Here is a 26,461-nt window from a genome sequence, read left to right on the forward strand (position 1 = left end):
TTTTTTTGTAGTTCTTCAATTAGCAATTGCCAGAAAATGTGTTCGAATAGTTCACGGCTTCCTTTTTTGGCCCCTACAGCCACAGAAAACCATGAAGCTAGCCCTGCATGTGCCTCAGTAAATCCATTATCAAACTAAAGTACAATTTTGCATCTTTTCATAGATTTCCTGCTTGGTTTCAGACATTTAGCACTGCTACATACCTAGACAGAATGCTCCTAGGTTGTGAAGTATCATGTACTGCAGAACAGGGTTAGTATGTTGGCAGACCTCCCTGGAGCATCAACATATGGTACCATAGCAGTAAGAGGATGCAAGTTTAATTTCCAGTTGTTCCAAAGCTGCTCTTGCATACTTTCCAGCAGTTCAAAGTAACATCAGTGCACGAAGAGTAGGTTGCCAGCCCTAGTTGGCATGTGATGAGCCTGAAGCCCCAAAGGGAAGAAGAAATCACCCTCCTCTTAAAAACAAAAATCTAAACTTTACTAGTCTCATAAAACCTGTATCTCTTTTGTTTCCTTATTTTTAAAGTCATTATATCCTTATATGTGCAAAAAAACATGAATATCTAAATGCAGAGCAATTTAATCAAATGTACAGGGATTTACAACTGTGCAAAAGATAGAAGAAAATAATACATTATTAGACTTCATTGTGTACACAAAATGTTAAACTTCCCAACATGACAAATTTAAAGGAAAGTGTTCATGTAAACTAATACAAAAAATGTCCAGTTAAGAATGCAAGGTCAATGGTATGAAATTTCTCTGCAAAAACCAAATTTTACAAAATATAGATACAAAGAACTATCATACATAATACTTTCCACACAGAAGAAAATAATCAATCATTCAGCTCTCTCGTCCCATGTACCATTAGCAGTAACCCAATCCCAGGTCTTTCCTGAAAGCAATTCTTACTTTTGCAAATTGTAGAAAATGCACCAATTGCAAATACAAGCAGCTTCAGGTTTTTCCTGTAGTTAAACACTTATCCTTTCAGAATTTCAGTTTGTACTCATGGCAGTTCTCAGCAGCATTTGTTGATTTTTAATAATGTGAATATTTTCACTTCAGACCAAAATGAGCAATGTATCTTTGCCATTTGGAGTGATTAAGAATGAATAAACGTTGAATCCATGTGCAGCAGTAGCAACTGTGTGTGCACGCCAAGTACCAGTGATCCACTCCTCAGATTGCTAAGCACTTGCTGGATATACTTTGGAAGTTCCTTGTAAGCTTTTAGATCATCAGCATACTGCACCATCAGCTGGTCAGGAAAGGAATTTACCAGGTTCTCAAACCTATTCTTACCCACAAATTGAACTGTATTCAAAGATTCATCATTCACAACACGACAGATTAAGGGCAAGTTATGATTTTCAACATAGTTTTTCAGAAGTATAGACCAGAGATAAGCACTGGGCTCAATTTCAGTAGGATTGATGTCTTTGTTCAAATTTCCAAATTGCCTTTCAGCAATCTCCTCCATTCTGACTTCAGTGATGGCACAAAGATCTTGCTTTACCTTTGGACAATCAATATAATCTAGGGGTGTTTTTCCCAGACAGTCTTGTTGCTGTAATAAAACAGCTCCTGTAGGAACAATGACATATATTAATACTAATGGCATTTACACATGAGTGACTGAAACAGCTGTTTTCTTTTCACCTTGGGGCTCATCTATAACCACTTTAGGCAGTAACTAATGCTGACACAATTAACTTATTATACTCTGACTGCCTAGGGAAGTCGGCAGCTTTAAAACCAAATCAGTCTACAGTAAATACTTAGGTGAATCACCCACAATAAAGTGACATTCATACAAAAACAAAATACCACGGATGCTGGAAATCTGAAATAAAAAACAGAAAATCTTCTGACGATAGGTCATCAACCTGTAACTGCTGATGGGTACTGGGGTATGGTGTTACAGCTGCTGGAAGCCCTCTGGTACCAAGAAGACATTATGAACCTGCACTAACAGAGAATGTAGCTAAAAATAAAGAGAGAAAATACTGGAAATACGCAGCAGATCAGGCAGAACCCGTGGAGAGAAACAAACAGAGTTAATGTTTCAGGTCGATGACCTTTTGTCAGAACTGGTCATTGACCTGAAACGTTAACTCTGTTTCTCTCTCCACAGATGCTGCCTGACCTGCTGAGTATTTTCAGCATTTTGTATTATGAAAAGTGACATTCAATATTTGGAATACAAAACATTCTACAGGAAACTGTGTTATCCGGAGGCTAAATGTCCGGCAAGCTCGAGCCACCGGCAAAAATCAGGAGTCGTTTCGTTAGTTTTTTTTGTTGCTTTTTTCTCTCAACAGTCAAGCTCTGCAAGGTCTCGCTGAAGCTGTTACTAAGCTACAGAGACGCTTGCAAGGTACGGCTGACTGTTTAGAAGCTGTTGCTAAGCAACAGGGTTTGTTGCCAGATATGGAGCTCAAAATCTCCGTATGTTTCAACATTAGCGCTGGTTTGTCCGGCAGTTTTGATGGGACGGCAACAGCTCGGTCCCGTCGGTGCCGGATAGCACAAAGTTTCCTGTATATTATACTTCTATTCTTTATTCCACTTACATTTAAAGATATGTTTTTTTCTCAATTTAGAATGGACTTTTGCTATTTTATTGCATTCAGTTTTTTGAATGATCTTCATTTCAGCTATATCAATTTTACTGCTACTATCCTGAAAATGTCCTACAAAATTATGAATGAAAGGTAATGAATGTACAGGCAGAAAGCCTTAAATTGTTGCTGGCTCAGTTTTCTCATTTCCTGCAGTCATGAGCAAGCTAAATCCACATCTCAGAAAGTTTAACAATGGATTCCAATTTTGCATTAATATTTAAATCTAGTTATGATGCTACAAGTTCAAAATAAATACACAATAAAAATGTTGAACAAATTAGTCCTCATTAGTAAAAGTGAAACTACATTAACAATGTAGGTCTGGTTTGACAGCTGTACCTGCTATGAGCAGAGTGAGCCAGCAGCACCTAGTTATAATGCCAGTTCTGTACCACTCTAAAATTGGGAGAAAGTAGAGGTGTACTTAAAACATGAGCGTCAAACAGGTATCAAAATGTCAGCTAAATTTTTTTTTAACATAAGCAAAGTGGTGACAATCCTATAGTGTTTGCTAATTTTGAAAACAGTCCCGTCACTTTCAAGTTTAAAAATTCATTTCACACCAGTTGCAGCAACATTGCAATTATTAGCAGGCTAAAAGCAAAGCGAGACTGCCTTCTTCTGGTGGTCCGCAACCCGCACTGACACCACTTTGGTTTCAGTTATAGTGCATAGTTTGCGTGACTGCAAAGTCAAAACTGCTTTGCAGTGATGCAAAACATACAGTATGATTGGCCTGTAAATTCAAGTACAGAATGAGCTGAGATGAAAGTGAGTTACAAAGTTAGTTCAGAAGAGCTCAAGAGATGTCCATAAACAAAACTAAGTTTAGGCATCTGAAACACAATGCCGATACACGCTTCATACAGTCCAAGATAACGATAACATTTTATTTCCTAATTCAATAACACTGTAAGCTGTCTTTAGTCCTCTGTGGAATGTGCCACATTGGTCATGTGAATGTTAAAGCAGAACAACGTCAAATACAATCACTGCCGTAATACAAAGTTATGATTGGGCTAATATATCTATCAGTGACAAGGGCATATACATGTGCAAGTATGAAGGCTATTTGATTCTATATATCTCTAATTATTTGTTTTGTACGCACAATATCTCTGCTTTTTTGCATTCATCAGAAGTGACTTGTCCTGATTCAGTGTCAATTTATTGGATAAATGAGGTGGTCAGCAATGAAGAGAGCATTATCAGTAGTATTGATGGTTATCGCAAAAATTACATATGGTATCCCTATTTCTATAAAAGTAGTTTAAAACACATTTCTGAAAGCTCAATTTATATCTAGCAGGATCGAAGGTTACTTTCCAGTTCATAATTTAATTTCTTAAATAAGGCCAATGTCCTGACCTCAACCACTGTTCCTGGAACCCCAAAGTAAACCCTTTTGGGTGCCTGTCCTAAATCTAAACTTGGCGTTGACAACATCGAATCTGTGCTTTTTTGTCTTGCTGCTCTGGCATATTCTAGGGTTAATTTCTCTATTCTGTATGTAGTTTATACATTTCCAAAATGATCCATATGAGATGTCCCTATGCAAGACTGAAGTGCTCCAGCTTCTCAAATGATTTCTCATAACTCATCCCTCAAACCCTGGGGATTAGCTTTGTTGCTCCTCTCTGTACTGCCACTATGGTCTGAACAGCCTCCAAATGTGCTGATGACAAGAAGTGTACCCAATAAGTCAAGTCAGGTGCAGCCTGATCAGAGCATTGTACAACTTCATCTCAACTTCCAAAGATTTGTCAGCTTGCACCGTTTGGTCACAGCTCGCAATGAATCAACTTGCCCATACAAGCTCAATCCAACGATGGAATACATGTAATAAAAACAGAAAATGCTGGAAATACTCAGCAGGTCAGCATCTATGGAGAGAGAAACAGAGTTAACGTTTCAGGTTGATGACCCTTCGTCAGAACTGGAATACATGTGTCTCCTATTTTTAACCCCCTCCCTCCCCTCCCCCGATATGTAGTATATTTATATCCATAATTAAACTTCATTTGCCATTGACCAGACTAGTAGCAAACTGAGTCGAACCTCCTTTTCAAAATCTTGCCCTCTTTCTCAGTGTTATCTGCTTGATCATCTGTAGATTTACCCTTATACTGGGCCTGCAAAGCCAGCTATTTTATGCATACAAGAGGAACCCATGACACAATTTGTAAAGCAGTCTCTCGGGAGGTAATTTAGCAAATGTCATATGGCTTTCCCCATCAACTTGGGATGTCACCTCCTCAAAAAGTTTAGGTATAGGGGAGATTCATCTGTTCTGAAGAAATGCTGTCCATCATTTATTTGGTTATTTTCATACACAGACACTATTGCTGATTATTCATTCCTTCAGTTTTCAATTATTGAGGTTGACTAATGGGACTGGTCATCCTTCTTGAATATGGAAACTACATTTGCCTACTTACAGTCTGTCAAATCCTTCCCAGTATTCAACCCCCTCAGTGTTTCACAGAATATCTTTCTTTAGACATTCAGAATTTAAGTACTAACACATGCCACACTTAATCTGGGGATGCTCTATAGACAATAAAAAAAATTGAAGAGCCATGTTTGGACTCCACTGGCTAGCATGAACTCTGATCAAAATCAACAGTGCCACGTTAAAGCACACAGGCTGCCCTACATCCATAATTTAAGTCACTAGTGTGTCTTGGGAAGACAGGCGAGACCAAAAATGGCAAGTCTCCATGAGGCTGAAAATATTGTACAAATGTAAAGACTTTGCCCTTGCAGGATTTATTTTTTAAACAAAGGACAAGTACTTCCACATCATTTTCTTCTCCTTCAAGGCTACTAGATTAACAGGCCTGTGATCAATAAGTCATCAAAATATTATGGAAAGCTACACAATAAACTAGAAAAATTAGCAGCACACCTGAGTTACTAATATTTTCTGAAACTTTATTAAAATACTAAATCATGTATAGGGGTGAGAGAAGAATTTAGCAAAACTTTGTTCGTCTCATGCAGCCTGACGTGCACTACAAACCCATAGTGTAACTGCATTAAAAGCGGAGTAAACTGATCCAGTTCCTGTCAATGTAGTGTCAAAATGTAAAAGATACAGTTAAGACTATATGCACTCTGTACAGTTGACAGCAGAACTTGATGAATACGAACCAGTGGATCTCCTCTTGTAGGACAACAGAAACAGTCATTGCCTATTCTTTTTAATGGTCTGGAAAATACATGTCAACATTTTGCCATTTCCCATTGAAAAGCAGGACTTGATAAGATATTGGCTCTCACATCACTGAGACCAATTGAAATGAGGCTAGATATTGGCTCAATATGTCAGTTGCCTAGCTTTGCAGATAACTAAAACACCTGTAGGATTTAATGTAGAGCCTCTTCTGTGACCAAAGGGTAAATGCATAATACTGTGAACAGATGGGCGAGCAAAGGAATTCAGATTATCAGCTTGAAACAATATACCAAGTCCAAAACAGCCAACAGGGGGCAGGAGAGGACCTTGGATTCAAGAACTGTTTAAAATCAAAGTTGATACAGTATTACCACAATAGCTGGAGGTTTTAATAAAGGCCAGTTTTGCTAGGTCAGGAAGACATCAAGGGAGCTGCCTACATAGGTGAAGGGGCTTACTACAGTGCATTTTCCTAGAGTGTGAATGGCATAACTGTATTGAACACCCGAACGTGCCAATGTGTCCTCCTGTATCGTATGACAAAACTGTATAGTGTCTATATATACACACACACGTGTAGAGCTCTTTTGCCCCCAAGCTCAGTGAGAGGTGTTGCTGGGCGTATAATGCAAGTCTGGTATCAGATACTGGGGTCAAACCTTTGTGTAGAATAACTGCTTGTGAAACAAGGCAACAGAAATTCCTTAACCTATGAAGATTACTGAAGAGATTATACTTTATAATGTTCAGCATTAAACCACTGCAAGTGTTGAAGAACATTTCTGTATTTAATAGAGTTTGGACAACCTGCATTAATCTATGTTGCAATTTATTTGATTTTCCATTGCATAAAAACAAAGGGGCCTTGGAATTTTTTTCCATGTCAGCCTTCTGAAATCTCAATTCACCCATGCTACCCTCTTCAAAATTTGTTATCTAGCATTTTTCATGTTCCCTGCATTTCCTACCCTCCATTAAGTTGCATCAAGTACAAAAAATTGTTAGGGCAATGTGAATTTCCAGCATTTACTTTCAGGAAATAGTCAAATCATTAATAATTGTTAATTTTGATATAACTGTTCTCAATTCCCCATGAGTATTATTGGTGCGGTATATTTATAGGAAGTGCTAAACAAGCATTATAAATCGTACATTTGAACCTATTTTTAAAGTGATTTGAAAGTTATATTCTATTGCCTCCCCTTCTCTCTTTGGAGTCATTGAGCTATTGACCCATTCCCAAGTTCAGGCCACCTTGACCAGGCCATTGGGAAATGTTGGAATATGGCTTGGAGACACATTCTCCGATTCCTTTATCTCCTCCATGAGCAAGTGCCAAGTCTTCACTGCGCATCGTTCTTAGAGGGATGACCCAGACTAGTAAATGTCAAATGTCACAATAAAATAAACATGTGTCCAAATGCTGTGTGCAACATGTGTGCATTGGAACAGCAATATTTAGTGTAACAGTTTACATATTAACATGCAAACAGTATGCTTTAACAAGTGTAAACAATTATTAAAGTCAAATATGAACACCTATTTAAAAATACAACCAGAAAAGTCAGCTGCTAAAAGTAAGAGTTTTACAGAAAAATTGCAATTCCTCAAAGGCAAGAAACCATAGGAGAAACTATGATTAACTTAATAGTGGTCCAAAACTCAGTTTACTTGTTATATTCAAGATACCAATTGTTTAGCTTTGCTGTGAATCTACCTCAGCAGCTCTAGAGAATAGAACAGACCAGCACAAAAAAGAAAATTGTTATTGAACACAAAGCAACACTGATGTCAGATCATATGAACAGGAGAAATCTATAATCTTACAAAAGAGGGCAGCAGTAAAGTGCATAGACCTACCTTTTGCTAAGTACACAATTAAAAACTTTGCCTTTACTAAGCAAGCTTAGACTACCACATCTATTAATTAAAATAAAATGTCCTCTTAAAGTTCCAGAAAAAGCATCCATTGCTTTCTAAAAATACTATTAAGAAATGGAGTTATACTACCATATATTTTGCCAACTGGATTGGGCAAGTGTCCTTTGCCTTACTGCAGAGGATTAAAATTGAAAACAAATTGTACAAACAAAATTGCTGTACAATGAATGTTGAGACAACATAATTTCTCAAATGTTAATTTTCCAACTATTCATTGCTCATCATTCCTTAGTTTTATTACCATTTGCACTGGTATACTTTAGAAATATGATTTATTCCACTGGAACCAATTCATCTCGGCTTGTACCTTATTTCCAAACTTTTAATACTTGTCTTGCATCAAATTATAGAATCTAACATTTCTTATAATACTTGCTAATCCAATTTCTCCTGGACCTTTTAAAATGTGACTACAAATATGGAAATACTTCACATTTCTCCACATTATATTCCATTTGCCATGTTCTTGCCCACTCACTTAGCCTGTCGATATCCCCTTGAATCCTCCTCACAACTTACATTTCCACCCAGCTTTGTATCATCAGTAAACTTGGATACGTTGGCCCGTATTTTCCGATCGCAGGAGGAGCATGGGGGGTGTGGCCTCATTGGACTAACTGGATTGCTCTTCGAAAGAGCTGGCGCAGACTCGATGGGCCAAATGGCCTCCTTCTTTGCTGTACTAGTCTATGAATTTGAAGCTAAAAAGAAAATCTACTGTAAAGCATATCAAATACACAATGGCCCGTATTTTCCGATCACAGGCCTCCCGTGCCTCTCCAAACTCCAAGTGCGCAGGGCCCACGTATCCCAGAGGCGCAGGCAGTTCGCAGCGGTCTCTGGGATCACGTGGGCCATGGGAGCCAATCAAAGAAGGGAATTTCTCTTCATACACTTGACAGGAAGACCTGTCAAATATATGAATGGAGATCACCCCAAAAACATAGTAAAACTTTAAATAAATTGTTAAAAAAAAAAAAAAAATCACATTTTTAAAATGACTTGAAATTACAATAAATTAAATATTTTAGACAAAAATTCAAGTTTTTTACGGGGCTAAAAATAAACTTACCTTTTTTAAAGTATTTTTAAATGAAAAACCAGTGAATTTTTTTTTATTTTTAAAAAACTTTTTTCCACTCTTATCCTTCCGCCTGCTTTTACCAGGCGTAAGAATTGTAAGGGTTTTCTGAGGGCGGAGGGTCTCCAAAAAACGGAACTATCCGCCCGCAAAGGCCCTTCTCCAGGGCAGCCGGAGGATCTGTCAAGAGGATTCTTGACAGATCGGAAATGCCAGTTTTCAGCACATGCCGGAAACCAGCATTTCCAATGTCCCTACGTGTGGGTATACAGCGCGTATCCACCCGTAGGGATTGGAATATCTGGGCCATTACATTTGGTACCCTCATCCAAATCATTGATGTAGATTGTGAATGGCTGAGGCCCAAGCACTGATCCTTGCAGTACCCCACTAGTTACAGCCTGCCAACCCGAAAATGACCCGTTTATTCCTACTCTCTGTTTTCTGTCCGTTAACCAATCCATGCTGTATATTACCCCCAATCCCTACTACTGATGTCAGGCTAACTGCAGTTCCCCATTTTCTCTCTCCCTCCTTTCTTAAATAGTGGGGTTACATTTGCCACCTTCGAATCCACAGGAACTGTTCTAGAATCTATGGAATTTTGGCAAATGACAACCAATGCATCTACTATCTCTTTAGCCACCTCTTTTATTAGGTCCAGGGGATTTATCGGCTTTATGTCCCATTAATTTCTCCAGTACTATTTTGTTTTACTAATTTCTGTCAGTTCCTCATCCTCGGTTCTCCACTATTTCCGGGAAGTTTTTTGCGTCTTCTTCCGTGAAGACAGACACAAAGGGCTGGATTTTGCCAATGGGGAGTTTTTGGAGGCGGGACTCCTACTTGTCGGGTTTTAGTCCCGTCTCCATTGACTTCTGGCCAACCCAAACTATTTTCCCTTGATTGAGCTCGTTAAGCCCGCCCAGCAGGTTTAGCAGGCCAGTTAAGGGAAAACCGGTGACAGAGAACGTCAGCGTAGGATGTTTCCTCTGTCAAATGAATTGTCATCGTTTGATAGCTCTGTGAAGCTGTCAAACAGACATTCTCCGTTGTTTGATGAATCCTTGTATTCAAGACTCAAACCTATCTGCGGAGCAGAAATCAGATGGCTGGTGCATCGGAGAATGCAGCAGCCATCCGTCATCTCTGCCGGTAAGATGCGGGAGTCTCCGGTTCCCCAACTGTTGAAGCTTGCAGGAAGAAACAAAAGGTAAGTAAACATTTTTTATCACTTTACACTCACCTCACATACTTACCTCTCCACACTTGCACCAAGCACTCAACTCTACAATGCACTTTTGGACTCCTCGCACCCCCGCAGACCCACTGTTCGCCTCACTGACCCTGGCGGGGTTTCCCGACGTCGGGAAGCCCACACTTGCAGGGGTAAAATGGGGATAATCCTCTTAACTGCCTGTTAATTACCTGTTAACAGGCAGTTAAGTGGCTGTAATCCCCTTCCCGCCTCAGGGAGGCGGCTCCCAGCGAGGGTCGGGTACCCGCCTCCTGGGAAGATGGCACGGAGGTGGGTTGGGGGCGGGCTGGGCACCTGCCCCCAGATTCTGCCATTTTCTCGGCAGTCCCACCTCCAAACCTGCCGCCCCAGGACTGGCAAAATTCCCTCCAAAGTTTTTGTTTAATTTCTCAGCCATTTCCTTATTCCCCATTACTTTCGCTAATCTTTTCCTTTTTTACATACCTATAGAAGCTTTTACAGTCTGTTTTATGTCTCTTGCTAGTTTACTCTCATTCTATTTTCCCTTTCTAAAACAATTTCTTGGTCCTCCTTTGCTGAATTCTAAAATCCTCCCACTCTTCAGGCTTACTACCCTTTTTGACAACTTTATAAGCCTTTTCCTTTGATCGAATACTATCTTTAATTTCTCTTGTTAGCGACAGTTGGACCACTTTTCCTGTGGGGTTTTTGTGCCTTAAAAGGAATGTATATTTGTTATAAATTATGTATTAATTCTTTAAATGCTAGCCATTGCTTGTCTACTGTCATACTACCTTTTAATGTAGTTTCTCAAACTACCGTAGCCAACTCACCCCTCATACTTACGTAGTTTGCTTTGTTTAGATTTAAGACCCTAGTTTCAGATTTAACTAAATCACTTTCAAACTCAGTATAAAATTCCATCATATTATGGTCACTCTTCCCTAAAAGGCCCCTTTACTACAAGGTTATTAATGAACCCTTTGTCATTGCACAATACTAGGTCTAAAATAGCCTGTTCCCTAGTTGGTTCCTCAACATACTGATCTAGAAAACTATCTTGCATACATTCTATGAATTCGTCCTCCACACTATTACTGCAACTTTGGTTTGCCGCCTAGTCTATATGTAGATTAAAGTCCCATGATTACTGTATTACCCTTGTTAAATGCACCTCTAATTTCCTGATTTATACTCTGCCCTACATTACAACTACAGTTTGGGGGCCTATAAACACTCCCACCAATGTTTTCTGCCCCTTGCTGTTTCTTATATAATGTTTGCCCTTCAAAAGTAATTCATTGATTATAAAAAGCCTAGGGAAGGCATGAGGATGCAAGATGCTCTAGAAGTGCAAGGTACTTCTCTTTAGCCTTCTACTGTTTAGTGTAAAAAGCTCACTTCATTTCTACAATGTGTAAGATTTGTGACTCGAGAGAGAGAAGACCGACTGCTGGTTTAGAGTTCTATTGCAATGCCATTTCAAACTGGAATATCTAGTAGCACTTAAGTGTCGGCTTGGCTCAGTGGTAGCACTTTTGCCTCCGAGTCAGAAGATGAGGAGAGTGCGCTGCATTTTTGAAGGTGCTGCCTTTCAGATGAGATGTCCCCTCTCTCTGTTCAGGTGGACATAAAGATCCCATGGCACTATTCAGAGAGCAGGTGAATTCTTCCAGTATCCTGACCAACATTTATCCCTCAAGCAACACCACCAGAACAGAATACCTGGTTGTTTATCTTATTGCTGTTAGTGGGACCCTACTGTGCACAAATTGGCTGCTGCTTTTCCTACATGGCAACAGTGACTAGACTTCAAAATTAATTCACTGACTCTAAAGCACTTCGTGACATCCTGAGGACGTGAAGGTTCTAAGTAAATGCAAATTCTTTCAGCATTAAAACAGGAAAGCACACTGGGGGTAGTGGGGGGGGGGGCAGGAAGTTAATTAGAAAAAACACATCTTAATCCTGTCCCGTCACAATAGGCTACCCATTAAAAAGAAACCCAAATTCATTCTTGGTTCCGAGCCAAACACACAATAGGGATGTGGCCTCTCTTTGCTCTGTCCACAGCATTTTATATCCTTCTACAACTAAAAAAGGCCAATGTACTATATGCTGCCAGCAACCAGTGCATTACAATGCAATAGTACCTCTTCTGACTACTTGAAAATTGATTCAATATTGAAAGTTAGAGCCATTTTAAATACACAACTGCATGTAGATTAGTTAGTAATTTGAGAATTTCTCTTACCACCATGCTCAACGAGTAACTTTGCAATTGTTAAATGTCCATTGATCAATGCAACATGTAAAGGTGTCACTCCACCCTTAGTGCTTAGTAAGTTAACTTCTGGACAAAGATGCAGAATTTCTTGAACACAGCATATGTTACCACGGTTACAGGCTTCATCCAGTAGAGTCCAGCCAGCGCGATCTGCACAAACAGAAATGCAATGAATAGGTGTTTGTATTAGCAGTGTTAAAGCTCTTATTAATTTTCTATAAAACCTACAATTTTGGCCTGCAAAAGGAAATACAAACTCCTCCTTAATGTTCCAAAACAGTCAAAGAATATTATGAAATTGATACACAAAACGTCTTGTGTAATCTTCAAGCTTTAAATGACTGAGTTTATGGAAATCACATTCTCCTGGATTATCTAGAACTAAGAAAACTTTGGTGGATTTATCAAGGTAATATTAACACAATATTACTAAAAAATCTTTCTATTTCTACAAATTCATTGGAATTTGCTTGAACATTTTCAGGACACATACCTTTAACATTTATGTCAATGCCAGGCTCTGAGAGCAGCTTTCTAAGTTCTTCCACCTTATCCTGTGCACAGGACTTATGTAGGTGCATTTCCCCTAGCAGAGGCAAGAAAAGAATAGATTACAACTCGCATGGTTCAGACTATTGATATCAGCAAACCATCCAAGGATTCAGTACAATGCCTGCCTATTGGCTAAGATTCCCCACTCTTCATTCAATCCAAACAGGTTTTCCTTTGGTCAGTAACAACTATGCTCATCAGTTTTACAGTTGTCATTAAGCTATCTGGAGCATACGATTGCATTCATGAAGTTATGCTGCATGGGTTTGATATTCTGTAGAATATCATCAAGTGGTATTCTACAGAACAAGATTTTGGAAAATTAGTCATCGGATCACATGATCATAAGCCAACCAACAATAGTTCGTGGTTCATAGGCTACCTGGTGTTACCAAATTTATTTCTTAACTAGCAAATATAGCAATCATTTAAAAAAAATTTGCAACACAAGTGAAAGTGCAATTTAAAAATAGAATCATCAAGCAGGAATACTGCCAAGCTTGTCCATAGTGTTTCCACAGCGTAAGTGGTATAAAAAAAAATCTTCATCTAATGCTTTGTTACTGTATTGGATGCTTTGTTTCCCACCAATTAGATGACATCCAGGAACGTTGTAGAACCCGAGTGTCTCATTTGGGACGGCACCCGGAGAAAATGTGGAATAGCACAAATTGACACAGAATCAAGTATTCAACTACACATTAATAATTAAAACTGCACTTCTTCGTATTTTGATAAACAAATGCTTGATCTTATCCAGATATCACTCATGCATAATCAATTCATCAGACAAGAGGCAAAATGCAAAACACACTTCGGACGAAGGCTTAAAAAACAAAATCGGAATATCCTTGTTTTAATTGAAAGTAAAATTGGAGCTATGTGTATCCGAACTTTATTGCAATGTTTATTCTCCAAATATAAATGCTTCAAAGATCAATTCTCAATGAAAGACCTTCTGCTTCCTGATTGGAGCACCGGCCCATGAGATCCCATGTATGCTTCCGCACACGCTGTGCCCCTGGGATTTGTGGGCCATTACGCTGCCTTCTCGCACGCAGCATCAAACAGCAAGTTCATGAAGGAGGGTTCTCATCAGCTAAGTTTGCAAAATCCAAGCCATTGTTTTAAAGAGTCTAATTTTATAGCTGACTGGAAGTATTGAATGCAGAAGGTAGAGTTCATGAATTTTACTGGAAGTAGAAGTGAAGATTATATATTACACAGAATTTCTCTGTGCGCTGGTTTGGGGAAGGAAGAAGAGGTGAAAGGAGATAGGAAAGGGTGTTAGTAACTAATTGCACAATAATAAGTCCAGTCACAATTTTGGTTGAAGACCAGATGTCCAATAGCGCATTAAATCATGAACAAGATTCAATTGACTGTGATTATATGAGTTTGTTCTTTGGTCAGGCAGTAGATTTGCAATAGTTTTGCACGGTTACATGTGCCTCAAAAAAAGGGGAATCATTCATTTCTTACTATGCCATTTATGAAAGACACAGAAACATGGGCCCTGATATTTATGGGTAGACGAAGAGGGTGCGGGCAACGCTGAAAACGGACGAAGAACCAGGCAAAGTTGGGGACACGGAAGTCCTGCCAATCTTAACGGCAGGACCTCATTAACATCTTGTAGCTCCGTCTCCAGCCGGCAGCTGACCAAATAGACAACCTGGTCAGTGGGCAGCAGGGAACACCAACAGCAGGAGGCTGCAGCTGGAGACCCTTGGGAACAGTCGGCAATTGGGAGTGCGAGAGAAGCCTGTGATCCGGAGGGGGTGGGGGGGGGGGGGGAAGAAAAAAAAACGAAGCTGTGGGGAGGGCAAAGGCTTCCTTGAGGAAAGCAGTCCTGCTCCTCCTGGCCCACAAGGAGTGCTGAAACAACCACTTAACTTGGGAAGCCAGCAGCTCCCGCCTCGGTTTTACTGCCGAGTTTCCCGAGGCCATGGTTTTAGAAAATCAAGTAAATGGTGAGTTTTTGTGAGACAGTGTGTAAAGATACTTGTTGGTGTTTCATATCAGCTTTTATTCTACAAATTTACAAGGGTCATGCTCAAGTAGAATAAAACTAGTATTAAGCTATTAGGTGCAGTATCCTGTTTTTACAAGTTCCTCTTCATTTTTCTATGAAGCATAATTGTTATATTTTATTTTACTCTACAGCACCCATTTTTGCAGTGGGTAAAGGGGTACTCTGAACATTGTGGGCCATCAGTAATATGTTGCTCCTCAGAGCTTGAAAGCTGAAGTGTCAATCATGTACAGTGCTGCAATAGCAAAAGGTTTAAAAAACATCAAAGACTTCCAAAGCTGAAAGATCTACGCAATGTTCCACAGAACTGTCAAAAGTCAAAGTGAATGTAGAAAAGCAAGTGAAAATGGCCTGGAATTTGCCGTCAGCGGCGAAGCAACGGCGAAGAAAGCTGCCCACAAAGATCTAGCGATCTCTGTGGCAGGAATTTCAGCTCTCCAGATGTGAATTTCATGCTGGCGTCAAGTCTAGGGGATCTCCAGCATCAGCAACAGTTAAGTCATCAAGCTGGCTAAGCAGTCAATCACATTGAAGAATTCTTGCAGACAGCAAACTGGGAAGTAAAATGCTCTGATTTTCCTTCACTTTTTATTAGAGAGCAAAATTAGGATTGGGACATACACATGGGATTAAGGTAGAAATTGAAATATCAAACAAACTTAAAAAAATAAATTATCCATTTAAAAATCATAGAATTTTTTTAATTTGACATTCAACAAATAGAAAGTTAGTATTTCAGGGCCAGAACGGTTGTTCAGCAGTAATTATGAATCAGTACACCATTAAAAGACCAGAGAGCTTGGACCTGGGGGAGAGCAAAGGCGCGACCGGCAGCAGATAAAAGCGGCGGCAGCGAACGAGGCCCAACCAGAGAGCTTGGACCTGGGGGAGAGCAGAGGCGCGACCAGCGGCAGATAAAAGCGGCGGCAGCGAACTAGGCCCGACCAGAGAGCTTGGACCTGGGGGAGAGCAGAGGCGCGACCAGCGGCAGATAAAAGCGGCGGCAGCGAACTAGGCCCGACCAGAGAGCTTGGACCTGGGGGAGAGCAGAGGCGCGACCGGCGGCAGCTAAAAGCGGCGGCAGCGAACGAGGCCCGACCAGAGAGCTTGGACCTGGGGGAGAGCAGAGGCGCGACCGGCGGCAGATAAAAGCGGCGGCAGCGAACTAGGCCCGACCAGAGAGCTTGGACCTGGGGGAAGAGCAGAGGCGCGACCGGTGGCAGATAAAAGCGGCGGCAGCGAACTAGGCCCGACCAGAGAGCTTGGACCTGGGGGAGAGCAGAGGCGCGACCGGCGGCAGCGAACAAGGCCCGACCAATTCAACAGCAGAGGAGAGAGGTAAAAAGTAATCCAAGTGTGACGTCACCAGGAAGCAGGTAAGTGATTGGTTGGGGAGTATTTCTTTTATTACAAGATTAAATTCTGCGGTTTATAATTTCTTGGGTCTCTGTGGTGTAGTGGGGACAGTTGGTAAATAAGCGCCCTAGAGTATATCTTTAACTGGTGGTATTGAATTAATTTAAGGGGTAAGTCATGCCAGGAGAGCCCAGCCCGGTGTTATGCTCCTCTTGCTCTATTTGGGAATTCAGGGATGCTGCCAGTGTCCCTGATGACCACGTGTGCCAGAAATGCATCCAGCTGCAGCTACTAATGGGCCGTATTGAGGCGCTGGAGCTGCGGATGGATGGGTTGTGGAGCATTCACGATGCTGAGAGGGTCGTGGATTACACGTATGATGAGTTGGTCACGCCGCAGGGTAGGGCTGCACAGGCAGAAGGGAAATGGGTGACCACCAGGCGGAGCAGTCGAAGCAGGCAGGTAGTGCAGGGGACCCCTGTGGCCATCCCCCTTTCAAACAGGTATACCACTTTGGATACTGTTGAGGGGGATGACTCACCAGAGGAAGGCAGCAGCAGCCAACTTCCTGGCACCGGGGGTGCTTCTGCTGCTCAGGAAGGGAGGAAAAAGAGTGGGAGAGCAATAGTGGTAGGGGATTCTATCGTAAGGGAAACAGATAGACGGTTCTGTGGCCGTAGACGTGACTCCAGGATGGTTTGTTGCCTCCCTGGTGCCAGGGTCAAGGATGTCACTGAACGGCTGCAGGGCATTCTGAAGGGGGAGGGTGAACAGGCAGAGGTCGTGGTTCACATTGGGACCAACGACATAGGTAGGAAGAGGGATGAGGTCCTGCAACAAGAATTTAGGGAGCTAGGTAGCAGATTAAAGAGCAGGACCTCAAAGGTTGTAATCTCTGGATTACTCCCGGTGGCACGTGCTAGTGAGTATAGGAATAGGAGGATAGAGCAGATGAATGTGTGGCTAAAGAGTTGGTGCAGGAGGGAGGGCTTTAGTTTCCTGGATCACTGGGCCTGCTTCTGGGAAAGGTGGGACTTGTACAAGTCGGACGGGTTGCACCTGAACCAGAGCGGGACAAATATCCTTGCGGGGAGGTTTGCTAGCACTGTTCAGGGGGGGGGGGGGGGGGGGGTTTAAAACTAAAATGGCAGGGGGTTGGGAACCTGAGCAGGGAGACAGAGGAAAGGAAAACAGGGATAAAAGCAAAAGATAGGAAGGAGAAAAACAAAAGTGGCAGTCAGAGAAATCAACGGTTTAAATCAAACGTGGCCACAGTAAATAATAATTCTAATAGGTCTAAGAGCGTTAAAAAAACAAGCCTGAAGGCTTTGTGTCTTAATGCGAGGAGCATTTGCAATAAGGTGGATGAATTGGCTGCGCAAATATAGAGGTAAACGAATACGATTTGGTTGGGATTACAGAAACGTGGCTCAAGGATGGCCAAGACTGGGAACTCAACATCCAGGGGTATTCGATATTCAGGAAAGATAGGCAAAAAGGAAAGGGAGGTGGGGTAGCATTACTGGTTAAAGAAGGGATTAATACAATTGTAATGCAGGATATTAGCTCTGATGATGTGGAATCTGTATGGGTAGAATTGAGAAATACTAAGGGGAAAAAAACATTAGTGGGAGTGGTATATAGACCTCCAAACAGTAAGGTGGAGGTTGGGGATGGCATTAAAAGGGAAATTAAAGAAGCGTGCAATAAGGGCACAGCAGTCATCATGGGTGACTTTAATCTACATATAGATTGGGCCAACCAAATTAGTAACAATACTGTGGAGGAGGAATTCCTGGAGTGTTTACAGGATGGTTTCCTGGACCAATATGTCGAGGAACCAACCTGAGATCAGGCCATCTTAGACTGGGTATTATGTAACGAGAAAGGATTAATTAGCAATCTTGTTGTACGAGGCCCCTTGGGTCGGAGCGATCATAATATGATCGAATTCTTCATTAAGATGGAGAATGAAGTAGTTGACTCAGAGACAAGGGTCCTCAATTTAAATAAAGGAAACTACGATGGTCTGAGGAGCGAGTTGGGTAGGATTGAGTGGGGAATGGCACTCAAAAGGGTTGACGGTGGATAGGCAATGGCAAACATTCAAAGACCGAATGGATGAACTACAGAATTTGTTCATCCCAGTTTGGCATAAAAATAAAACAAAAAAGGTGACTCAACCGTGGCTAACAAGGGAAATTAGGGATAGCATAAGATCCAAGGAGAGGACATATAAATTGGCTAGAAAAAGCAATAATCCTGAGGATTGGGTGCAGTTTAGGAGTCAACAAAGGAGGACAAAGGGATTAATTAAGAAAGGGAAAATAGAATATGAGTGTAAGCTTTCAGGGAACATAAAAACTGACTGTAAAAGCTTTTATAGATATGTGAAGAGAAAAAGATTGGTGAAGTCAAGCGTAGGTCCCTTACAGTCAGAATCAGGGGAATTTATAATGGGAAACAAGGAAATGGCAGACCAACTAAATACATACTTTGGTTCTGTCTTCACAAAGGAGGACACAAATAACCTCCCAGAGATGCCGGGGAACATAGGGTCTGATGAAAGAGAGGAACTGAAAGAAATCAGTATTTGTAGGAAAATGGTGTTAGGAAAATTGATGGGACTGAAGGCCAATAAATCCCCAGGGCCTGATGGTCTACATCCCAGGGTACTTAAGGAAGTGGCCCTAGAGATAGTAGATGCATTACTGGTCATCTTCCAGGACTCGATAGACTCTGGATCGGTACCCATGGATTGGAGGGTAGCTAATGTTACCCCACTATTCAAAAAAGGCGGTAGAGAAAAAGCGGGGAATTATAGACCGGTAAGCCTGACATCGGTAGTGGGGAAAATGCTAGAGTCCATTATAAAAGATGTAATAGCAGAGCACTTGGAAAGCAGTGACAGGATCGGACAAAGTCAACATGGATTTACAAAAGGTAAATCATGTTTGACTAATCTACTGGAATTTTTTGAGGATGTAACTGGTAAAATAGATAAGGGAGAACCAGTGGATGTGGTGTATTTGGACTTTCAGAAGGCTTTCGATAAGGTCCCACATAAGAGATTAGTGTGCAAAATTAAGGCACATGGGATTGGGGGCAAGGTATTGACTTGGATAGAGAACTGGTTGGCGGACAGAAAGCAAACAGTTGGAATAAACGGGTCGTTTTCCGAGTGGCAGGCAGTGACTAGTGGGGTACCGCAAGGCTCGGTCCTAGGACCCCAGCTGTTCACAATATATATTAATGATCTGGACGAGGGAATTGGATGGAATATCTCCAAATTTGCAGACGACACAAAGCTGGGCAGGATGGTAAGCTGCGAGGAGGATGTCGGGAAACTCCAGTACGATTTGGACAGGTTGGGTGATTGGGCAGAAACATGGCAAATGCACTATAATGTGGATAAATGTGAGGTTGTCCACTTTGGTGGCAAAAACAGGAAGGCAGATTATTATTTGAATGGCAATAGATTGGGAGAAGGGGAAGTGCAAAGAGACCTGGGTGTCCTTGTGCACCAGTCGCTGAAGGTAAGCATGCAGGTGCAGCAGGCGGTTAAGAAGGCAAATGGTATGTTGGCTTTCGTAGCAAGAGGGTTCGAGTACAGGAACAAGGATGTCTTGCTACAGTTGTACAGGGCCTTGGTGAGACCGCACCTTGAGTATTGTGTGCAGTTTTGGTCACCTTACCGGAGGAAGGACGTTCTTGCCATGGAGGGAGCGCAGCGAAGATTCACCAGGCTGATACCTGGGATGGCAGGAATGACGTATGAGGAGAGATTGTGTCGATTGGGCTTGTACTCACTGGAGTTTAGAAGATTGAGGGGATCTCATCGAAACCTATAAAATTCTGTCAGGTCTGGACAGACTAGATGCAGGAAGGATGTTTCTGATGGCCGGGGAGTCCAGAACCAGGGGTCATAGTCTAAGGATAAGGGGTAAGCCATTTAGGACTGAAATGAGGAGGAATTTCTTCACCCAGGGAGTGGTGAACCTGTGAAATTCTCTGCCACAGAGGGCGGTGGAGGCTAGTTCATTAAATATATTCAAGAAAGAGTTGGATATATTTCTTGAGGCTAAAGGGATCAAGGGATATGGGGAAAAGGCAGGGACAGGGTACTGAATTTGGATGATCAGCCATGATCACATTGAATGGCGGAGCAGGTTCGAAGGGCCGAATGGCCTACTCCTGCTCCTAGCTTCTATGTTTCTATGTTTCTAAAAACCCAGTTACACCTCATTCAACAAGGCTAAACCTTTTCGGGGTTTTTTTTAATTTTTTTTAAAAAGAGTAATATTACAGGGTAAAAACTCGTTTTCACCAGTCAGTGATATCTCAAAGATTGCCAGGGGTGTTCAACAGCACACCCAATGGAGAAGCGTAGAATCAGTGACTGCAACTTCTGGATTTCCACATTTATCTGCGCGTGCGCCAGCTCCAGAAGTTGCTGGCAGTTTCAGAGGAGTAATGATAGTGAACGCTGACAGTTTCGTCATCAATACCACCGCAAAATCCAGGCCAATATAATATACTAGATGGTCTCAACAGACTTAAAATTTTGCTCGATTGCAAAACAATTCCAATTTGTACTAAATTCTTAATTCCATTACAGTTCTGCTTTAGAACAAATTTTCTTTATTATACACTCATGACAATATTATACAATTATACTATAGAGGAAAGGGAAGTTGGAGATAGTTTGTAAGAACAGAGGGATAAAGGGTGGGTTTTTTGAGGAGTGGGGTGATAACAGTGGTTTTGAAAGAGAGGGATACAGTCCTCGAGATTGAACCATTTACAATATCAGTTAACATAGCAGTCAGAAAGGGAAGGTGGGTGGTCAGCAATATAGTGGAATAGGGTCAAAGGAGCAGGAGGTGGGTCTCAGATGAGCTCAGAGGACTTGAGGGGAAGGGAGAAATCAGAGAAGGATGTGGGATGAGATCTAGGGTGGGGGGGGGGGTGGTGGTAAAGCAGCAGAGGCACCTGAATGTATAGTCTCAATCTTAGTGACAAAGAAATTTGAGTTCCTTGTACTTATTGGATACAAGGGTCGCAGAGGCAGGTGAGAGGGGTTTTAGGAGATGGTTGATAGCATAGAAAAGAAGCCAGGGCTTATCTATGATCGTTACAATGATCTTGGAGTAGCAGACAAAAAAAAGAGGTTTGATGTTGCACAGCCAGATCTGATCTGACTTTAGGGAGAAAAAAATGGGGGTCATACCAAGTGGAACAACCAGGATGGGAGAGTATAACTGTTTTACTGGGGGCAAGTGCCTCAAAAGTGGAGGGTAGATGTGGGAGCATAACTGACAGCTGCAGTTGGGAGGTTGAAAGTGCAGTTGTGAGTGACTTGGGGGAAGAGTTTCTTTCCAGGGGCAGGCTCAAGAAATGGAATTAGAACACATTTGGGGTATGTGGGTGTGAAAGATACAAGGAACTGGTTGGAGCTGGCTTGATTGTGATCGAAACCATTTGGGGGGGGGGGGGGGGGGAAGTACACAAGCAAGAAAAATGAAAGGCATGATGGTGACAGAAAGGGAAGGATACAGGAGAGAAGAGGCCTAGGGGACCAAAAGGAAAAACAATGTGGAAAATGGCAGCAGCCAGTGTGTGTACAGCGGTCCCACAAACAGCAATGAGATAATTGTCCAGATAATCTGTTTGTCATCTTGGTTTAGGGATAAGTGTTGGCCAGGACACCAAGAGAACTTTCCTGCTCAGCTTTGAATAGTGCCAAGCAAATCTTTTACATTCACCTAAAAGGCAAATAGGGCCTCACATTAATGTCTCATCCAACATTTTCTAAGCCCGTCTCTCTCTCTCTCTCAAAAGTTCCTACTAGAGCTAGCCAGCAGTTGCTTTATTCAGTCACAAACAGTTTCAGCAATGGTTCGGTCAACACTACCAGTTAGGATAGCATATGAACGGAGTGGCACATTCATAAAAAGACATTTTCTCAGGAAACCTAAAGTCATACATAATAAAAGCTACATTTATCTAACCTCTATTACCTAAAGTGAAGTATATTTGGATGCCTCTTAACGAACAGCGTTTGTTTCAATTTCAACATTAATATTTTGCCTTGGGTTCCTCTAGATTTCCTTCATGGTTAGAAGTATAAAACACAATGGCCCGGATATTCCGATCCCTATGGGTGGGTATGTGCTGTGTACCCACCCGTAGGGACATCGGAAATGCCGGTTTCGGGCATGCACAGTGCATGTGCTGAAAACCGGCATTTCCGATCTGTCAAGAATCCTCTTGACAGATCCTCCGGCTGCCCTGGAGAAGGGCCTCTGCGGGCGGATAGTTCCGCTTTTTGGAGACCCTCCGCCCGCAGAAAACCCTTACAATTCTTACACCTGGTAAAAGCGGACGTAAAGCCTGCTTATACCAGGATAAGAGTTGAAAAAAGTAAAAGAATTTTTTTTTTTTTCCACTGATTTATCATTTAAAAACTTTTAAAAAAAGGTAAGTTTATTTTTAGCCCCGTAAAAAACTTCAATTATTTTTTCAAAAAATTTAAATTGTTTAAAATACTTAATTTATTGTAATTTCAAGTCATTTTAAAAATGTGACTTTAAAAAAAATGTATTTAAAGTTTTATCATGTTTTTTCATTGATTTCCATTCATATATTTGACAGATTCCCTTCTTTGATTAGCTCCCCATGGCCCACGTGATCCCAGGGACGCTGCGAACTACATGCGCCTCTGAGATACGTGGGCCCTGCGCACTTCAAGTTTGGTGAGGCCCAGGATCAGAAGTGTGCGAGTCCCGGGAGCCCTCAGGTAAGGATGCAGATTTTTCCAGATCACAGGCCTCCGCCCGCGGGAGGCCTGCGATCAGAAAATACGGGCCAATGTTTTAAATCCAAAATATTATGAATTATTTCCTTTTAAAGTTTTTGAGACTGATTGTAGTAGTTCCTTATCTGGAGCATAAAATAGACAGATTGCCCAATCCATTTAGGATTTAAGTTTTATAGAAATATACATAAGACGTAGGAGCAGGAGTAGGTCATTTGCCCCTTGAGCCTGCTCCGCCATTCAATAAGATCATGGCTGATTTATAACACTATATCAAGAAATATAAAACAACTCCATGTTGATAAGATGAAGTAAATAGAGTGGGGAGAGGTTTGTGTGGAGCATAAACACCGGCATAGACTGTAGCAAAATACTACGGATGCTGGAAATCTGAAACAACAAAAAAAAATTGCTGGAAACACTCAGCGGGTCAGGCAGCATCGAGGAAAGAGAAACAGAGTTAACGTTTCGGGTCGAGGACCCTTCGTCAGAACTGGAAAAGATTAGAGAAATAACAGATTTTTAAGTGTGGGGCAGGAACAGGGAGGAGGGAACAAAAAGGAAGGTCTGTGATAGGATGGAAGGCAGGAGAAATTAAAAGACAAAAGGGATGATGGTGTAAGGCAAAAGGAGGGGTAATGGGATAAGTTAAGAAACAAAAGATGACTCTAGATGATGAGGTGTAAATGGCGATGGCAGAATCATCAACAGCTACCATGTGAGAAAAAAAGGGTAAAAAAAAAAAATATAGGGGACGAGGTTATAGTCTGAAATTGTTGAAGTTCAGAAGGCTGTAAAGTGCCTAATCGAAAGCAGAGAGTCGGGATAAATTGGTCATTTTCTGGTTGGCAAATGGTAACTAGTGGGGTGCCACAGGGATCGGTGCTGGGGCCTCAACTACAATCTACATTAATGGTTTGTATGAAGAGACCGAGTGTAATGTAGCCAAGTTTGCGGATAATACAAAGATGGGTGGGAAAGCAAGTTGTGCAGAGGACTGGAAAGGGATATAGACAGGCTAAGTGAGTGGGCAAACATTTGGCAGATGGAGTATAATGTGGGAAAGTGCAAGGTTATCCACCTTGGCAGGAAAAATAAAAAAGCAAAATTATTTAAATGGAGAGAGTTTACAAAATGCTACACTTCAGAGGGACCTGGGGATCCTTGTGCATGAAACACAAAGTTAGCATGCAGGTACAGCAAATAATCAAAAAGGCAAATGGAATGTTGGCCTTTATTGCAAGGGGGTTGGGGTATAAAAGCAGGGAAGTCCTGCTACAACTGTACAGGGTATTGGTGAGACCACACCTTGAGTACTGTGTACAGTTTTGGTCTCCTTATTTAAGGAAGAATATACTTGCATTGGAGGCAGTTCAGAGACAATTCACTCGGTTGATTCCTGAGATGAGGGGGTTGACTTATGAAGAAAGGTTGAGCAGGTTGGACCTATATTCATTGGAATTTAGAAGATTGAGAGGTGATCTTATTGAAACATAAAAGATACTGAGGGGGCTCGATAAGGTAGATGCAGAGAGGATGTTTCCCCTCATGGGGAAATCTAGAACTCGGGGACATAGTTTCAGAATAAAGGGTCACACTTTTAGAACTGAGATGAGGAGGAATTTCTTCTCTCAGAGAGTTGTAAATCTGTGGAATTCTCTGCCCCAGAGAGCCGTGAAGGCTGGGTCATTTAATACATTTAAGGTGGAGATAGACAGATTTTTGCAAGATAAGGGAGTGAAGGATTATGGGGAGTGGGCAGGGAAGTGGCTTCGAGCCCAAGATCAGCCATGATCTTATTGAATGGCAGAGGAGGTTCGAGGGGCCAAGTGGCCTATTCCTGCTCCTATTTCTTGTTATGAGGTGCTGTTCCTCGAGCTTACGTTGAGCTCCGTTGGAACAGTGTAAGAAGCCGAGGACCGAGATATCAGAGTGGGAGTGGAGTGGAGAATTAAAGTGACAGGCGACTGGAAGCTCGGGGTCACGTTTATGGGTTGAACGGAGGTGTGCCGCAAAGTGGTCACCCAATCTGCGTTTGGTCTCCCCAATGTAGAGGAGACTGCATCGTGAGCAGTGAATACAGTATACCAAATTGTAAGTAGTACAAGTAAATCGCTGTTTCACCTGGAAGGAGTGTTTGGGGCCCTGAACAGTGGGAAGGGAGGAGTTAAAAGGGGAGGTGTTGCATCTCCTGCGCTTGCACGGGAAGGTGCTGGGCAAAGGGTGTTAGGGCTGATGGAGGAGTGGACCAGGGTGTTGCGGAGGGAGGGGTCCCTTTGGAATACTGAAAGGTTGGGGGGGGGGGGGGGTGAAAGGAGATGTGTTTGGTGGTGGGATCACGCTGGAGGTGGCGGAAACAGCGCAGGATGATCCATTGAATGTGGAGGCTAGTGGGGTGAAAGGTGATGACCACACTGCAGCCTATGAAACCCAGGCAGAGAGGACCTGGGGGAAGGAGGACAGTAGGAGTATGTTTGTGTGTGTGCTAGGCCGATGTAGCAGAGCCTGGTCTCCAATCATCTTGGATCCCCTTGCCATTAGACCAAGACCTTGCTCTGTCAAGCCCATGTGGTAGCTGGTGTGCAACGGCCACCTCACGTTAAAAGAATCCACGCACAGGCATCTTCCACCTTTTAAAATGAAGTTCGGGACCTGGAACGTCAGGACCCTCATGGACAACCCCAACAGCGACAGACCGGAGTGCCGTACTGCTATCATTGCCCGGGAGCTCAGGTGTTTCGACATAGACATCGCCGCCCTAAGCAAGACCCGGCGGGCAGGGGAAGGCCAGCTCAAGGAGCAAGGCGGTGGTTACACCTTCTTCTTGAGTATCTCCAGCATTTTCTGTTTTTATTTCAGATTTCCAGCATCTGCAGTATGTTCTTTTTGTATTAGTGTTTAATTCACTGCCACCTCTTCCAGGAATGCCCACCTTGAAGAAGTTATGCTCTTCTCTCTGACGGGATTTCCGTTTGTCTCTTTTACCTTGTTCATCTTTATTGCTTTCTGTCTCCCTTCTCGTGTTTGATCAGGTATCTACCAAACCTCGCTTTCACAGCCACATATCTTTCCTCAGCAACTGTTTCCGGCTCCGACTTACTCCACGTGGATTCCAACTGAAATTCCACCCTTCGTGTTTTGGATCCACCCAGAACTACAGATATCTCCAAGATATTCAGCGTTCCTCGAACCACTGCTCTCGCCGTATCCTGAGATCCACGTTGAATGCCATGCGACGCCACATGAACACTCTTGACGTCTCTCTTCAGCAGCACCGACTCACTATCTCAAAGCTGTCCTGGTCCGCAGTTCCATTTCACCCTTCGCCTCATCCGGCGCTTTAACAAAAAACTTTTTTTC

General features: G+C 42.2%; 1 protein-coding gene across 2 annotated transcripts in view; it reads right to left on the reverse strand.

The window, feature by feature from the left end:
• Window positions 1-567: 567 nt before the first annotated feature.
• The window catches only part of slf1 (SMC5/6 complex localization factor 1), a 97,884-nt gene continuing 71,990 nt past the window's right edge, over window positions 568-26,461 (reverse strand). For both annotated transcript variants that reach the window (XM_085988757.1, XM_085988766.1), the window contains exons 16-18: window positions 12,835-12,927; window positions 12,309-12,491; window positions 568-1,595 (exon numbers count right to left, since the gene is read on the reverse strand). In XM_085988757.1, the coding sequence (XP_085844883.1) occupies window positions 1,114-1,595; window positions 12,309-12,491; window positions 12,835-12,927 (758 nt within the window). In that variant the 3' untranslated portion in view covers window positions 568-1,113. The remainder of the gene's footprint in view (window positions 1,596-12,308; window positions 12,492-12,834; window positions 12,928-26,461) is intronic.

Source organism: Somniosus microcephalus, chromosome 1, assembly GCF_052327205.1.
Source record: "Somniosus microcephalus isolate GS21.2 chromosome 1, FLI_Smic_1.0, whole genome shotgun sequence".
Taxonomy (NCBI): Eukaryota; Metazoa; Chordata; class Chondrichthyes; order Squaliformes; family Somniosidae; genus Somniosus; species Somniosus microcephalus.